We start from the raw sequence: 18,720 nt of genomic DNA, 5'->3' as shown, positions 1-18,720 counted from the left end.
GGTTGAAATGTTAAACGAATCGAATCGCGATACACATTTTAAACAGCAGGGCGCGTTTACTGTATAGCCTACTGTGAAGTTGTGAACCTCGCTTTACAGGCACAGTAGCAGCGAGCACACACTGGCGTGAAGCTAGTGAGTGTTTTCACTTCATTCATGGAACTTGATCTTGTGTGAGCCAAGCTCAACTTCCATAGGAATTAACTGAAAACGCTCGGTTTGCTCCGTTCGCGCCGCACCAGTGTGTGCACGCGCCGTCAAACAGTAGACATGGCGACGGCAAGCGTTGATGTCGTTGACTCATTCAAATCGGAGGTGTGGCGGCATTTTGACTTTCCGTAGACTAATAATAATCACCACCGTGAGAAGCACCAGTCACCTCCGTTTTCATGTAAAAGTCATTAATACGACAATTGCGAGAGCCACAGAGATCACAAGGTGCATCAGTGTTTCCGTGGCAACCAGGTGTTGTATTTATTTTACTATCTCTTTCTCTAAATGTGTTTTTTTTTAACTCTTACTAGTGTAATGATACAAATTATAACAAAATTAGAATCTTGCCTTTATTACAATTTAAAATCCCTGTCCATCTGGTACTAATTTTACAGTCTTTTACGTAGTGTGCGAAGGTACCAGTGTCCAGCCTCTTGACCAAACAGACAGAAAGACTGAGTTGAAACAACCTTGAAGGGAATTTTTTTAATGTAGTTTTATTATTTGACAAATATATTTTAAATTAAAAAGAAATGTGCAGCATTTTGTCTGAGAAATAATAAAAGGGACACTTTTGTCTTAAATCTCATTTGTTAAAAAAATCGTGAGAAAATCGTATCGTGAATCCAGTATCGTGAATCGTATCGCATCGTTAGATGAGTGAATCGTTACATCCCTAATAAAATGTATATGTCCTACTAAGACAGTTATGGAAAAAGACAATTTTCTTTTCAAGATGTTTCCAACTCTAACTTTGAATCAATTCTGTAGAATGGCCCATATAACCTATTTGAACAGGATTTGTTTCCAGGTATGACTAAAAATATGCTTTTGACTTTCATTTATATTTTGATTTTATATATATATATATATATATATATATATATATATATATATATATATATATATATATATATATATAAATATATATGTATATGTATATGTATGTGTGTATATTGTCCTTGCATTCTTGTGTGACACACCTGAATGAAAGGCTCATTAATATGCGGGTCGTCTTTGTCTTCTCAACCACCTAATTATTCACAATGGGGTTGGGCCGTTCACGCCCATTCGCATATTGCCTTGGATAACAAAAAAATGTTTTTCACAATTTAAAAGAATCTATTGTGCTATGTGAATAATTAGACAGGATGATTTTCACATCATTTTGAAGCCAGAACTCGAAGCGACAACATCCATTAGTCAAAAGTCTTGTGAACACATATTTAATGTGTTTTGTGGTCTTATTTCAGCAACTTTCTTTTTTTTTTTTTTTTATAACCACGCATAAACATTATTCTCTTAAAAATACAAACATGTACATACATGTTGCTCACATATTATGGTAGCCCCGTTTGTGCTATATAGATTGAATTTACACCTTTGCCATTAACATGTTTATAAATAACTGAAAAAAGCACAAATGTCAGTGCATGTCAAAACATCCCAAGGGCCCCAAAAACATCTTGGTCCCCAGAGGGTTAATAAGTGGCCAAAATGGTCTGACCCATTCCAAATGTTTTCGATATAGCCTATTGGGCATCTTATGATCCTTACTCATCTCATGCGGTTCCCTTTTCATATAGCTATCAACATAGATGAAATAAAAAAAATAGCATTATATTATTTAAACGTATATATAAAACGTATGTTTGAGTTTAACTTGTAGGCCTATTTAAGCGTCACCCCGCTCCGCTTAATTTACGCACATGCTCTGGTGTGTGGCCTACATGCATGCAAAAATATGAAACACACGACCATGAATGTTGAAAATATTCTAAATCAATTATTTCCCTCCTAGTCAAAAATATTATAAATCATCAGCAAGCACTTCATTAACTCGCCGGAGACACCAACTATCCCAGCTATTTCATCCATGATTTTATCCCATGCCTCGTTCTTTTGCTGGTAAAAAACAACGTCATGTCATAAATGATAGGGTATGCGTGCGTTGAGATGCGGAATAGGCAATATAAAAATGCTGTCATTATAAAAGGTTTCTAGTTTCAATGTATTGCTTGTTTTTAGTTTACATTTCATGTGACACTTCTCTTCTCTCGCACATAATGCTGCTACGTCAGAGCGGCCAAAGCGTCAACAAGCTTCACCTTTGTTTCCTTGTATGTGATTGGCTGAAGCCTTTTCTGTCGCCGCAAAAGTAAAAAAAAATCGACATCGAAGCGAAAAAAATAAGTCGTTTTTTCGCCGCAGCACATTCGCGTTCGGTGTGGAAGCACTCATTACACAAACAGCTGATCAAAAAATAAAACTATCGCGGGAATTATTCATTATCGCTCAGCGCTCAACGCAGTTTGCTTCGCGCTCCACTCAAATCGCCCCCTGCTCGCTCCAAAAAAGGAAAAAAATCTGCATGTACTTCACTTTTAGCTTAGACCACAGGGTTACCTCCCAAAGAACTAAAGAGCAACAACAACATTTTCCAAATAGAAATGTTTTATTTCAAATGACAAATTAGGCCTAGCCTATGTAAGAAGGAATATAGCCTATACAGAAAGTCCTGTAAAATTAAACGAATAAATTGACCTAATAATAATATGAATAAAAATTATATAAACAAAAATATACATAAAAGTTTTAAAAGTAAATTAACTATTAGGGCAGAATTTTGATAACTGAATTTTTGCGCAGAGTGCGCGATTAATTTTAATTGGCGTATAGCCTATCCATTGTACACACAAACTGCTCTAAAATTAAACGAATAAATGGGCCTAATAATATAAATAAAAATTATATAAAAAAAAATAAAAAAAAAATAGGCCTACATAAACGTTTTAAAAGTAAATTAACTATTAGGCCAACATTTTGATAACTAAACTTTTGCACAGCGCACACGATTAAAATTAAAATTGGCTTATATCAATTGTACAAAAAATTTGCTGTGAAATTAAACGAATCAATGGGCCTAATTATATGAATAAAAATATACAGGCTATGCCCTACTGTAGGCTTCATCAAAGTTTTAAAAGTAGGCTAAATTAACTATTAGGCCAAAATTCGTAAAACTGAACTTTTGCGCAGAGTGCACGTGGATTACAATTTAAATTGGCTTATGTTGTCAAACTTAAAAAAAAAAAAAAAAGAAAGAAAATGAATTGCTTTCCTTATCTACAGTTCTTTTGAGTTCACCTTCAAGAACACAAGTTTGGACAATGTCTGAGGCTTCAGACTCATGCGGTGGTTGTGGAGAAAACCCTCTCTGCGCTCGCAGACCCGCTTGGGATGCTGAATACAATGCGAGCTTCTTTAGCCAGGCGGGGAAAAGACGTGGAGTCAGACTCGTGGTGTGAGCGGAGCGAAATTGGAGCGGGAAATAGGGCGACGCTCCGTCCTTTTAAAAATGCCGCTCTGCGCTCTGTCCAAGCTCTGTCCAAGATCCGCCCGCTCGCTCCCGCTCCACTCCGCTCACATGCTCTGCTACACATCTACATATTGTTCGTCCAAGTCAAGTCGTCATCATTTATATAGCGCTTTTAACAATGTAGATTGTTTCAAAGCAGCTTTACAGAGATAAACATAATTTAAGGTAACAGAGATTGGTTTGGTTCTATAGCGGTTCTTTAATAATGTTATTTTCCAGCTAAAGTTAGTTTTGATTGATTCACTTCCATCGAAATGATCATTTGTTATTAAATTAGGGGCCGCTAAGATGACAACGTGCTCTCTAAACAGACTTTAAACGCAAACCTGTGATAAATGCTGATGGCGTTCACATGCGCATTAAGAATTGATTCTATAGTTATGTGCGTTTGAATATATGTGCGCAGGTTTGTAATTCCCTCCAAACCATGCCTAAACAAACTACTTGTCTTGCCTATAAATTGATACAGAATTTTATTTTATTTTGTCACTTTGGGGTAGGTACGCGAACCGAAATTTCACAACGCTTTATCTGTAGAGTGGTATAGGGATCCTCCATAGGGAGAGGCTAGTTGGCACTTAAGCACTGCGTTGTCATCGGGTCCAGGCTAAGGTCCTTCGTCAGATCTGGAAACGGCCTGGATTCGGCAGGCTGCGGGAAAACCTCGGGATAAACAAAGACACTAAAATTAGCTTAGATGCCATTCTTCTTGTGATGTAACGAGTACATCAGGATTTAAGGGAAGTGTTCCCAGTTCCGGCTGACCGAATCTATGCAGCCTAACATTGAGTTATAAAAGTCGATAATGTATTATGGGAATGCTAGGTCAAAGAGATGCGTTTTTAGTCTAGCTTTGAACTGACAGAGTGTGTCTGCTTCCCGGACAATGGTAGGAAGACTGTTCCAAAGTTTTGGTGCTAAATAGGAAAAGGATCTACCGCCAGCAGTCGATTTTGATATTCTAGGTATTATCAACTGGCCGGAACTTTGAGATTGCAATAGACGTGAAGGACTATAATGCGTTAAGAGCTCGCTCAAGTACTGCGGAGCTAACCCATTTAGTGCTTTAAGTAATCAGCAATATTTAAAAATTTATATGATGTTTAATAGGTAGCCAATGCAGTGTTGATAGAACCGGGCTAATATGGTCATACTTCCTGGTTCTGGTAATAACTCAAGCTGCTGCGTTTTGGACCAGCTGTAGTTTGTTTATGAAGCGTGCCTGGCAACCACCCAGTAGAGCATTACAATAATCTAGCCATGAGGTCATGAACGCATTAACTAATTGTTCCGCATTTGTCAATGAGAGCATATGGCGTAATTTAGATATATTTTTAAGATGGAAAAATGCGTTTTTTTTAGATACTAGACATGTGACTTTCAAATGAAAGATTGGTATCAAAGAGCATACCAATCTTTGATTGGTATCAATTTCGACACCGTCTGGTGTCGAAAACCAGACGGTCAACACGCAGCCACACTGCGCTGTTACCGGATAAACTAACAAAAACAAACCACATCAGTTACGTCATGTCTCGCGCGCCTCTTGACACACAAAAAATTCTTACTTTTTCGCATTCAATTGTCGTCTTCTTTTTTTTAATACAACGAATATTCGAAATTCAAATTTTTTATATATATATATTTTTTAAATTAAATAAATACAGCTTTTACAAAGATTAACCTATATTTAGTTTCTATTGTGAACAGTGTCAGGGTCTGAAATTAACACCCGCCAAGCGCCAAATGCGGGTATATTTTCCGTTTGGCGAGTAAATCTCAAAAGGCTATCCGCCCCGCTGGCGGGTGAATGTTCATACCAAAATAGTAATGTAATAAAATGTTTTATTACAATTGCATTTTGTAATGTTATAAAATATCTGGCATGATGCTACGGACATGACGGAGTTGTTGTGTTTGCGGGATGGGTAGTGAAAACCGGTTCCACTCGAGAACCGGTTCTAAGTTTTATGAACCATCGATATTGTATGCGCGCACACTCTTTCTCTTCGGAGCCAGGCGAGAGTATAAACAAGGCTTCACCGTCTCCTAAGCTCTGTCTTGCTCTCTCTCCCTGGCACATATTAATCAAAATAAATCGACACGATGGTAAAAGGTCGGAAGACCATAGTTTCATGTGGAGCATTCGGATATATTTTTTTCCTGAATTACCGCTGGGTGTGAATTGTGCTAAAATACCTTATCTTCTCTGAAGCGTTCCGCACATTCAGCTGACATAAACCACACTTTAAATAAACGAAAAAACCTATCCGGTGATTAAATGTTTTCTGTGTTGTCACAAATCTTGTGGGATGTCCTAGCTGCCGGAATAATCACACAACGCGAACACATCCGATAATGACGCGTCCTTTTCGCGAACTAATGACTCCTTTGAACCGATTCATTTTAATGAATGGTTAAAACAACTGATTTTTCCGGTCCTTCAGTTACTGATCAGTCACAGTCAGAGTAAATGGAGTAAAAAAATAGGCAGAGTAAAACTAAATAATTTTTTGATATAATTATAATATATTATTGCATATATTTTATTAAATATACAATTAATACATTTAATTTGTTCAGAACTATTTTCATAGGCACCACCCTAAAAATATTATTTTAATGTGTAAATTGTGTAATATGTGTGTAAATAAAAGTAAAAATGGAAAATAATAGACCAGAAATATGACAAATGTTTAAATATAGCCTATGTATAAATTAATGTATTTGTGACACAAAAAGGCTGTTTATTATTTTGGCCAGTAAAAAATATGCTTGGCTGGTGGATTTTTTCATCTACCAGTCCCCGTGGCAGGTGAGCCAAAAAGTTAATTTTGGACCCTGGTGTGTTATTTTACATTTAGGCAGCTTGTAGGACAAGTGTGCCACGCAAAAGTGTGAGTACCAAGCAGCATCTCCAGGTGCTCCCTTGAGAACCAGACCGAAAATTTATGCATACATACTGCTGGATCTTTAACCCTCTGGGGTCGGTGGTATCGCCGGCGATACCAGCTCACTTTTTTTCTTATAAGTGCAAGAGACTCAAAATACTCTGCTGATTTTGATCTTACATATAAGTGTTATACATCATTTGATCCTGTTAAGTGTATATTTTTTTGTGTAAACTCACAATAAAAACAGTGTTGTGCTTTTTGTCAAATAAAGAAATAAACATGATGCGAATTTTGCCTTCTCTCTGTCAGTGAAGTTCATTCTGAAATAGTGTTGTCAAAAATATCGATATTTCGATAAATATCGATACTGAAATATCTGAACGGTACCAATATTAATTTCCCGAAGTATCGATACTAGCCGAGCGGTCACTTTCACTTCTCTCCAAAGGTGCGTTGACAAACACCACACGTGACGCACACGCACTCGTCTCATTCGCTCTGGTTAAATAGCAGAAGTGAATGGAAAGATGCCGAGGGTGGCGCCCCCGCGACCAGCTTTGGTTGATTGATAAAGAACACCACGAGCGGGCATGTCGGAGTCGGAGAATAGCGTGGACACGCGAGCGGGCTGCGGGCACCCAAAAGATTGTTTGACTATCAATAATCCCTCACATCACTCATTTTTAAAAATTGTTTTTGAGGTGAAAACAGACTTAAGGAACAGGCTCCAGGGGTACCATTTAGCAGCATATGCTCAGCATCAGGGGTGTTTGTTGTTTGGACAGACCTGCCCCCACTGCTAAAAAAATCCTCAAGGAAACACTGTAACTCTTCTCATTTTAACTTCTCTGAAACATTAACCAAGATGGTAGTATTGTTGTTGATATGAGTCTGTGTTGTCTCGTTTTTTCACCGTAATTCTTAAAGTGAACATAATCTGACTGAAGAATCTTAGACAAGTAAATATTGTAACTGTGGTCAAATGTAAATTAACTTGTGCCTATTTAACTTTATTCAAAAATTATTATTTTATTCTGCAATTTGCCTTCATTAGCGATTATCATCAATTTGATTACACAGATATTAATTAAACTAAACAGCTAGACAATGGCATCTCTGAATTCAATAATGACATGCCTTTAACTGAAAATTGAATGTTTAATCTTATTATTATACATTACTGACACTATCCTCCAATTTGATACTGTTAAGTGCTTTTTTTGTTACTGTATATTTTAATCTTTGATAACAGTAGGTAATAAAAATACATGTTAGCTCTGGTCCAATTAAAAAATATTAAATAGAACTCAGGACATTTTTGTACATGTAAAATATACCTCATTGTCATGTTCTAGACTTGTTATATTTAGCTTTAAATAAAAATAAAAAAACCTTAATATTGTGGCAGTTTTTTTCTACGTGGTATCGAAAATGGTATCGAATATCGATATTTTTCAAGGTATCGTATCAAAGTTAGAAATTCTAGTATCGTGACAACACTATTCTGAAACGCGTTCGAAAATTAACTAACTCAGTCAATACTTGTCACAGAGACACGAAAGATTTCTCTTTATGAAGCTGAAATTCTCTTCTTTTAAATGAAGTAATTTATATATATATAAAAAAAAAAATATTCTCAGTTTATGTAATCTGTATGAAAAGAGAGTGATGTCAATGTTTTTCCTTTCAGCTCATTATAGTTTATTACGTGTTAATGTGACACGCCCACGGAGAGCGCGCGCTATTCAAACGCAAATGTTGAGCCAAGCCATGCCAACGCCCACATCAGCTGGATAAAACATCCAGTTTAATAAGAATCTTGTACTTTACCTCGTCTTGCTGCGCTGTGAGGAATAATACTATCGTAATAATCCTGGAAAAGTTACCTCAGAAGTGCTGGTAGTTTCATTTCGAGGAGCGGATCCAGCTGATGTAGTAAGTTATTTATTCTTAAGTGCTTTGTTCTAATCGCGTTATTGAATAGTATCTGTAAACTGCACAAAGACTGTTTAAATATGAATTGCGTATGTGTGAATGAATGAATGGCACAGACGCGTGCGCAATGTTTACTACAGTTGTACATCGCATCTGTGCGTTCATTCACTCTCGCACCTACATTAGTAAACGTTATTTTTACATGAACACATCCAAACTATGTTGCTATAGCCTACTGAGATTTGTTCTAATCACGATATAGAATAGTGTCTGTAATGACAACATTTCGTTGACTAGTTTTGGATAGATTATAAAGTTTTTGCTATAAAATAGACCTCAAATAAGCTTTTGTTAGACAGTTTCTGCTCATATGTTAAATATATAGAATGTTTTGTCAAAAATAAACTAATCAACTGTTATAGTGTTTGTTCCAATGCAAGCTATATCAAAATAATGAATCCTTAACTTTGAAATATGTATGATAAAATGTATTGGCCTACTTTAAAAAAATAATACTTTATAAGACATTTATGGAAAAAGACTAATACTTTATAAGACATTTATGGAAAAATACTATTTTCTTTTCAAGATGTTTCCAACTCTAACTTTGAACCAATTCTGTAGATTGGCCCATATAACCTATTTGAACAGGATTTGTTTCCAGGTATGACTAAAATGTGCTTTTGACTTTCATTTATATTTTGATCAAGTAGCAACGGATAAAAATCAAAACCTGACTGAATCTGCTACAAATCTTATAATGGGACTTGTGTGACTCTTCCATCAGAGCAATGATCCAAAACAAACATAATCAAAAAAAAAAAAAAAAAGGGTAACTGAGCACAGAATTAAGGTTCTGCCATAGCCATCCCAGTCCCCTGACCTGAACCCTATTGACAACTGAAGAGGAAAGTGTATCAACATGGACCCGGGAATCTGAAGGATCTGGAGATATGGTGGAGTGATCTCTGATCTCCGATCTCCAAACATTATAGTCATTATTGAAGAAGACTCAGAGCTGTTATCTTGGCGTAAGGAGGTTGCAAAAAGTATTGAACAAAAGGGTGGAATTTATTGTGGCCAATGTATATTAAAGAAAAACATTTCATAGTGAGATTTCCCCCTCATTTTCTGTCGTTTTACTTCAATGAAAGGATAGGTTTTTGTGAATTTTGTTATTTGCCAAGGGTGCCAATAATTCTGACGACTACTGTATGTATCCAAGTAATACATGTCTTCTTTGAAACACAACGTAAATCTGAAGTTAAACTAGTGCTGCACGATTAATCATATCGCAATCGTAATCGCGATGTCAAGCCTATGCGATTATATGACGCAAAATACTGCGATTTTATATGAAATAAACAAATTAGGGCTGTTAACGCAGCATCTGTTATTTTTTTGTCATCCTTTGGCTAGTGTTACATGATCCCGCTCTTATTCATGCGAATGCTTTAAACCATTCAGCGAGATAAGTCAAAAGAGAGCGCTCGCAGCCTGTGAATGTCCTGACTGAAAGACGCGTGCCAGTATCATGCGCATGCACAGACCGCGCGCCAGAATACAGTTCTCTTTCCGGTTGAAGTGAACGAACAATGACACACACAATTATGCCAAAATATCATTTGTCGAGTGTCTTCATAACATAAGAGCAGTCTTATGATGGTCGTAAGAGTTGAGAGAATAAGGCGCGTGTGAGATCCGCGTCTCTGTCAGCAACTCTTAAAGGGCCAGCATCCAATAATGCTTTCTGTCAGTAAAGTTAATCAAAGAACAAAGGGAACAGAGAAAAACACTCACTGCTCTTAACCAAAGAACTTGTGTAGCTTTAAATAGGGTTTTAGTCCATATAATTTATCATTTATGCAGCGCAGACTGTTTGATAACTTTATTCAATTTCTGTATATGAAGAGTTCAGATGCAAAAGCCTCTAAACGCCACCTCCGTCAAAAATGAGATAATGACATTGAGTGAAAGCTATCTGAACACAGTACACGTTCAACAAATATATTTGCTTCAAATCCTCGAAATCTCAGCCTCAGCCCATTCAGAAATATCAGTTTGTCGGCAAAAGCCTCTAGACGCCACTTCCCTTTGGCAGCAAAAGCCACTACATCCCGAGAACCAATCAGAAGGCGCGAGCCGCGCGAATCAGTACAGGCTGTTTCAATAGAGCGGTGCGCTGAGGAGACGGATTTTTTGAGACGGCTGAGGAGATTGTTTTGTTTTTGGATTCAGATTTTTTACAATTTTAAGATGGAGTACGATGAAATGGAGGAGCCTGTCCTACTGACATCAAAATGCAGAAGAGAACGTCGTTTATCTACCTCAAAACTCTTCCCGTTAATTTACAAGGCAAAAGAAAATCGGTAACTTTACAGTGAAAATAGCTTGGTCGCAAGTGTAGCATGCACTCATAACAGTTCTTGGTGCAGTGCTGTAACTTTGAAGGAATTTGATTTATTATACTTGAGATATACATTATAATATTACTTTACATTATTGAAGTCTTATAAGCTTCTTATACAAAATGCACAGATATTGATGTTTAAGAATGTTGCTCTGTTCTACTTGATTATACAAACTAAAACTATTAAACTATTTTAATCGCCATTTCTTTTTGCCAATGTGGTTGTACTGTGTGAATCGGGGGGGCTTTTGTCTTTATTCAGACAGGGCAGAAAGGTGACTGCAGAGAAATGGGGTGGGATTTGCAAATAATCGCAGATCTCATTCAGCCCCCCTGTAAAGAGGTGTGTCTACTGTTTAGTTTTGAAATGAATGTGCTCTAATCTTTTTCAGTGTTTCTAGTTACATTTTTATTGATTTTTCAGCTATTTACTATGTCTTGTCCCAAAGAGGTGGATTTAGAGGTTTTTGCGAAAAAAGCACAAGTGGATTTAGCTGTTTTTGACGCAAAAGAAAATCGAATTAGTTAAAAATCACTGAATTGACTCGTGACATTTTTGAAAAAAAGTTATTTTATTCAATTACTAATAACCTTATCAGTACCTTTAAAATGAAACTACTGGACGTGAACATAGGAGCCTGATAAAAAATGCTCATTTAAAGAAAATAAGTCTGACGGATTTAGAGGGTTTTGCATCTGAACTCTTCATATGTCCTACCTGTAGACAGGAAGAGCACAGGTAAATATGACATTTATTATGGGTTTATGTGAGGATTGTTTGAAGTTCACTTAAATTAAAATTTAATTTAATTTTTATTCAGACATCATGAATTATCACTAATCTGTGTGTGCATTTTGCTTTAGAACCAAGCAAGTTGACTCATGAAACCATTTGTGTATTATATCGCTATCGCAATATTGACCTCAATCGCAATATGACATTTTCCCCAAATCGTGCAGCCCTAAGTTAAACCTGCCTCCTGGCAGGTTTAATTTAAGCCTCAATTTAGTCCTGGAGTAGCTCTAGTCTTCCTCCTAATCTGGTTTAAATGGCCTTTTTAGTCTAGGACTAGGCTTAATCTCTGTCCGGGAAACTGCACCCTTACGTTTTCATGGATAAAGTCTGATACAGTAATATAAGCAGCATGTATGTAAACGTTTGTAGTTGAGAAAATGACGTTTATGCGTGGTTAGTGGAAAAATATAAGTAATAAGTCAATGAAATAAGGCCATAAAAGCCATACTTAATGTTTGTTCACAAGACTTTTGAGAAATGGGTCTTGTAGTTTTTGCTTCAAAACGATGTGAAAATCATCCTGTCCACTCATTCACATAAAACATTGATTTGAAATTTGTAAGACATGTTTTGTTTCAGAAAGGTTGTATGCGAGGAGGCGTGAATGATCATGAATATTGATGTTTTTCACACCTGGGAAGACAAACGCACTCCCCTAAAGTAGTGACCTGCACTCCCGCGGGACCCAACGCAACAGTGCGGCGCGGGCCTAGATTTGATGGCCGCGGTAAGGTACTCGTGTGTGCGGGTTGTGGGAGATTAAAATGATTTGCGGTGCTCCCTCAAAATAGAAATAGCTAAATATAAGACATCTAAAAACAAATAATTATTCATCTTTTGCACAAAAGCAACAAGAACAACTAAAACAAAATAAAAACTATTTACAGGCAGAGTTTCTATTTATAAAATGTTTTTGCAGCGTTGTGCAAGCCAATCACAGTCATGTAATGTTTATTTCTTGAACGCAATGGCCAATCAGATGCATTATAAAAAGATTCATTGTGTGATTCAAGGCACCTAACCCCCAATCGCTCCCCAGGCCCTGCAGCAAAAAATGGCTGCCAGCAGCTCTGGGGGGGTGTTCACTGTGTGTGTGCGCATTGGATGGGTGAAATGCAGAGCACAAATTCCGAGTATGGGACATCATACTTGGTTACACGTCACTTTCACCAAATATATCTGCTTCTATTCGCTAATCTCATTGCTGTTTCAAAGCCAAGTTTAATAAAGACAGTATTAATTTACTATCAGTGTGCCTTGAAAACTATTGTTGGATTTCTCTAGCAGAGATATCTTGATCAGACAGATAATTGATACATGCACTACAAAATCAGTGTGGTTTCAAATTTCAAATGGATTGTCTGGGTCTGATTTTAATACCATGTGTAGCTTTTGAATGTTACTGAGATATATATTTTTCTGCCTTTTTCAGGTTTCTGCTGATGTTCTTAGAGTGCTGTCAGCTGCCGACTCTGAGGCTGTGGTGCTGTTTTGTTGTGGGGCTGTCAGGTTCCTGGACTCATTGCTCGCTTCCCCACAACAGCCTATAGAAGATGTTTTGGCAGAGGAAGAAATTATCAGGTCAGAGATGGCAAACTCTTCACTATATCTTTTTTTAGTATGGCTTTCGGAGTTCGAGAAATTACTGGCTGTGGTGAATTAGCCTATAGGTTTGTTCTGATGGGGCTTATCAACTTTTAAGAAGAAAACACTTCCCATATATTGTGGTTGACAAAGGCAGTGCATCCTGACAAACCCTATGATATTGGACCTTATCCAAAAACAATGCAAGGTAAATGGAAATGGGATCCAGACTACATTATACAGACAGTATATGACTTTGGCATCTCTATCACCATCTGTGCTTGAAACAGGAAATTTATGGTGTCAAATCCATACCACATATATTTGCAAAACAATAAAATATTGCAAAACTAAGTTTTGCAAAAGAAAAAAAGTATTGAGCAAAAAGAATTGCAAACAGAAACAAATATTTGAAAAATATAAATAAAATAGAGCAAAACTGCAAGCAGCGATGATGGGCACAGGCGCCGGCGCCACCCCATCTTAAGGGAAACTGCACAATGGGCAATATGCATTTAATACAGGTAAATAATAAAAGAGCTGTCAAAGGCCGCATTTACGTGACATTGTTCAAGTGACTATTCCAAACAATTTTCTTCCCTGTCCTATGTGTCCCTTGGATATGACCCACGAACGTGTATGCAGGAAAAAAAAGCTCATGGATTCTGATATTCTCAATGTTTTAGGCCTCATTCATAGGGGTGTGACGGTTATTATATAACCGTGAGACCGGTTATAGTTGAACACCGTCATTAATACTCTATAACCGCCAAACCGTGTTATTAATTTTTTTTTTTTACAAGCATTTTTTATCATCGAGAATGTTTAAATACTAATATCAGCTTACTAGGGAAACAGAGGCGGAGTTAGTGGTGCTTCGGAGGCTGCTATTGCTGGAGATGATTAGGGAGAGGACTGTGCTCCTTTACTGATCCGAGCGCGCGCTGACACGTTTATACCTAAGCCTTGTTTATAATCGACGCGTCCGCACGAGCGGAAATGACGCGCTCTGGGTTGGGTGCGCAAGACCGGCAAGATCCCATTTCGCTTGGCTGTGTGCACGGCTTTTTTTGTAACCGCGCGCGACGCCGCATCCGAGGATGAACGACTTAACCCTCTGGGGTCCAAGGTGTTTTCGGGGTCCTTGAGATGTTTTGGCATGCTCTGACATTTGTGCTTTTTTCAGTTGCTTATAAACATATTAATGGCACAGGTGAAATTACACTCTATATAGCACACACAGGGCTACCATAATATGTGAGCAACATGTATGTACATGTTTGTATTTTTGAGAGAATATTGTTTATGCGTGGTTATTGAAAAAAAATAAAAAATAAAGTTTCTAATATAAGGCCACAAATAACATACTAAATATCTGTCCACAAGACTTTTGACTAGTGGATGTTGTCGCCTAGAGTATTTGCTTCAAATTGATCTGAAAATCATTCTGCCTAATCATTCACATAAAACAATAGATTGTTTTAAATTGTGAAAAACATTTTTTTGTTTGCAAAGGCAATATGCGGATGGGCGGATCGGCCCAACCCCCTCATGAATAATTAGGCAGTTCTCACCTGAGCAGACTGCATACTAATGAGCCTTTCATTCAGGGGTGTCACACAAGAAAGAATGCAAGGACAATATATATATAAATAAATAAATATTTATATACACACACACACACACACATATACATATATATATATATATATATATATATATATATATATATATATATATGTATATGTGTGTGTGTGTGTGTGTGTGTATATAAATATTTATTTATTTATATATATATTGTCCTTGCATTCTTTCTTGTGTGACACCCCTGAATGAAAGGCTCATTAGTATATATATATATATATATATATATATATATATATATATATATATATATATATATATATATATATATATATATATATATATATATATATATATATATATATATATATATATATACAAACAATCAAAATATAAATGAAAGCCAAAAGCACATTTTTAGTCACACCTTTTAGCCATCCACATACCATTTTTAGCCATCCACCGCGGTCAAAATAAACCAGTCTCATTTCAAAGTCGTTCGCGAAATGACCGCCAGGTGGCGCAAAGGGACATTTAGCAAAACATAAGTGGGGCTAATGTCTATTAACAGTAGCCTAAGGATGAAATACTACAAGTTATGGTAATTTCCAAATAAGCCTATACAAATTGTTGGTCATACAGATAAGATATAATCTTTTAAAACTGTAAAAGGCTAAAGTAGGCCTACACTCACAGGCTAAAGACAAAACGTTTATTCGCTCATGTGAGAATCAAACGTTTGGATATTTCTCAGTAACAAAATTCATAGCCGAGCGGTAGAACTTACGGTTCATCATCAAGATGACAGGTTCAAATCCCGCACATACATGGTCTGCTGTAAATTTTATATTTATTATTGCAGAGAGATTTGTCTAGCTCTAAAACTCTGTTACACCATACAGTTTTTTTTTATATAGGCTATATATATATATATTTTTTTTTTTTTATTTATTCCAGGCTCTCACGCCACACCCCCGATTTCTCACGCTGAAGTGTCAACCCGGTCGGTCAAATTCCTGAAAGATATAGTTTATCTATAGATCTACCTGTTGAGCCACTCGTGATCGACTAGTTATACCGCGAATTAGTTAAAATATCCCGTAATCTATCTAGAGCGAGCGTGCATGCAAGACAGATATTGTGCTCCAAACCGTGCGCGCGCATGGCAGAGATGTATGTTCCCTACAACCTAGAGTTTTTAAAAACATGGTTTTAAGTAAAGTGTGATTTGCCAGGGGGGACTGGGATTTCCTTCTGGTCTAAACATCCCTACTTCTGCTGAATTATTTTAATCCCCACAACCCTCCCTCCACAGCTAATCAATGCTATAGGCTACTTCACCAATATCAAATATATAAAATAGAGATATGCAACAGGCACGTTTAAACGACAAACAATAAAATCAAAGCCAGCGTTTCAGTTGTTCATTAGTTCCAGTGGCCTGAATGCATGCACGGCTTTTCAAAATTTCACAAAGCGTGTTGAGATTATTTTGAATGAAATATTGAAGTTTATAATTAAGTGTTTTGGCACACCACGCCAAGTGGCCCTATGCATTTTTCTAAAGTCGGGTTTATTCTGGCATCGTGAGTTAGTGTTCGACAAACGCGGCGGCGCGTTCATTTAGATTAATTTATTTATCTCATTATTAGGCCTACAGCTAAAATAACTTAATAGGCGACTCCGTAATTTTTTGGTCATACAGATAAGAGTAGAGTAGCTTACATCGTTCAAAACTGTAAACTTGTATTCATATTAGGCTAACGACAAAAACAGTATATCTGTCCTCTCTGTCTCCGGGAACTGCGCGTCACAAAAATGAACCGAAAGCCACTTCAGCTCAGTCACGATAAGAAATCGGCTATGTCTAAAGAATTTAAATGTCTAAATATTTAGGCTAATAAATGTTATCTGATTATGTAGGCTAATCCATATGAAAACGAGAGGTACAGAGGATCTACTCAAACATGCGCTTCCCAATGAGAAAATGACAAGACAAGGGTGAAAATCTCGCTCTAATTAAATGTAGGCTAAATCGCCCTGAATTAAAATGTAAAAACATAATAATATGTATTTGTCGAAATGTTGCGATATTGTTTCATTTAAGTTCATATTTATTCTATAAATGTTATTTAATTTAGCAGTATTACCACGAAGCACCGTGTTTCGATATTTATTTGAATACAAAATAAAATAAAAACTTAATTCACAAATTGCATGCCTGGTTGTAAGGATCCAAAGATCCCTGTAGACTTTAATATTAAGTTGAACATTTTGTTCATGACAACAAATTAACAAGCGTTTTTTCAGATTATATTTAGTTTTGCTTGGAAAAAGCTGGCCCAAACCAGTTTTATTTCATTAATTATTGAAATAATGAAATATTTAGTAATAAACTTTTATGACAGAAATATCACTAGGCTACATGTAACTTAAATCATTTAATTCCTTCATTATCAACACTGTCTAGAATAGCGATTTAAGTGTGAATTGCGACTTCTCTTTGTGTTAAGTCAGCCTCAGACTCCGATAGCCTGTGGGGGGTTGGAGGGACATTTGCTGGACAAAGGTGTTAATGTTCCTCTTTCATATGGAGAGTGTCGGATAGCCAGCCTGATGAGCAGGCAAAATTATTGTAAGGATAAATCTGTGTCCAAATGTAGGCCCCATATCTTATTAAATTATAAATATTGTAGTTTATTTATTGTAGCCTATTTTAAGTTTTTTTTCACACAAAATTTCAATTGAAGTTATTGTAAGGTGAATTCAACAAGGCATGCTGTGTCTTTGAAGCAACAATTAAAGGCTAAATAATTATCATGCATTGATCATATCATGCATGCGCAGCAAAGGAAGACTAAATAAATTTGTTAAAGAGTTCCAGCGCGAGAGAGGCAAAGAAAAACGCATGTTTTTAATTTAATTATGTTTCTTTGGACAATTTTCGTTTTGTACTGTTTTAATTGTTTAATTTAGCTGTAATTTCTTTGCCAATACAAATTTAAAATGTCGCAATAATAAGATTAGCCTAGTGTTTCTTATTTTGCATCGCAAAAGAAATAAACTCTAAACCCGATGCAACCCTGTTTTAAATAAAAAAAACTGTCCCGACACTTTATTTAAACCTTGAAATGTTCGAACTTGGTTTCAAACATAAGTAATTTTAGTGTTCTTTTACATTACACAATAATTTAGCAGACTAAAGACGAGCTTCTTCATTTTCATTTTCTGATGCAATCGGCTGACAATCTTCCTTCATCAGTTTATGTCGTTTGTGCAGCGGCTGCGGTTCTACAGGAATGTAGCAAATTTATGTTGTAATGATAATTAAACAAAACTCTTAAATTTAAATAAGTAAACAGTTATAAACAGTTAGCTATTTAAGCATCAAGGTGGTAAAATATAAACGCTGTAGGGCAACATCGATTAACAACATGTATGCTACATTGAGATTCGATCTCGGGTCGTTTGAAGCTCCTCGAAGCTCGTGTTGTTGCGTTAACCACTGAGCTATCGTCTGCACGCTGTTTAAATTGTAAAGCCTCATTGATGTAGCCTAAATGTTTTTATTGCAATGTTTTATGTTGAAATGTTTTCATTATTTATTCAATTACATTTCAGTAGCCTAATTTCAGTATTGTGATTATGAATTATTTTAACCACGTTTCACTTGTTGAATACTTCTGCTACCAGCTTTCAATCGCTCTGAATCAGCGCGGTGCGGCAGCAGATTACGCATTAGAGAGAATAAACCGGAATAAACGAACACTTTTCAGAGTCTATGATTGTAGCGCCTCTTAGCGGTAAAAGGCAGCAAATACACCACACATTTTACCACCGCGGTGGAACGGCTGATGTGGGCATTGTCATGGCTTGCCGACATTTGCGTTTGAATAGCGCGCGTCCTCCGTGGGCGTGTCAGATT

General features: G+C 36.5%; 1 protein-coding gene across 2 annotated transcripts in view; it reads left to right on the top strand.

Annotated features, from left to right (window-relative positions):
• The window catches only part of nol11 (nucleolar protein 11), a 139,284-nt gene that overhangs the window by 31,828 nt on the left and 88,736 nt on the right, over positions 1 to 18,720 (top strand). For both annotated transcript variants that reach the window (XM_056246134.1, XM_056246133.1), the window contains one exon: positions 13,060 to 13,208. In XM_056246134.1, the coding sequence (XP_056102109.1) occupies positions 13,060 to 13,208 (149 nt within the window). The remainder of the gene's footprint in view (positions 1 to 13,059; positions 13,209 to 18,720) is intronic.

This window comes from Rhinichthys klamathensis, unplaced genomic scaffold, assembly GCF_029890125.1.
Source record: "Rhinichthys klamathensis goyatoka isolate OS25496 unplaced genomic scaffold, OSU_Roscu_1.1 h1tg000036l_1, whole genome shotgun sequence".
Classification (NCBI taxonomy): Eukaryota; Metazoa; Chordata; class Actinopteri; order Cypriniformes; family Leuciscidae; genus Rhinichthys; species Rhinichthys klamathensis.
Note: the sequence above shows the minus strand (reverse complement) of the source record. Positions and strands in the feature narration are given on the sequence as shown.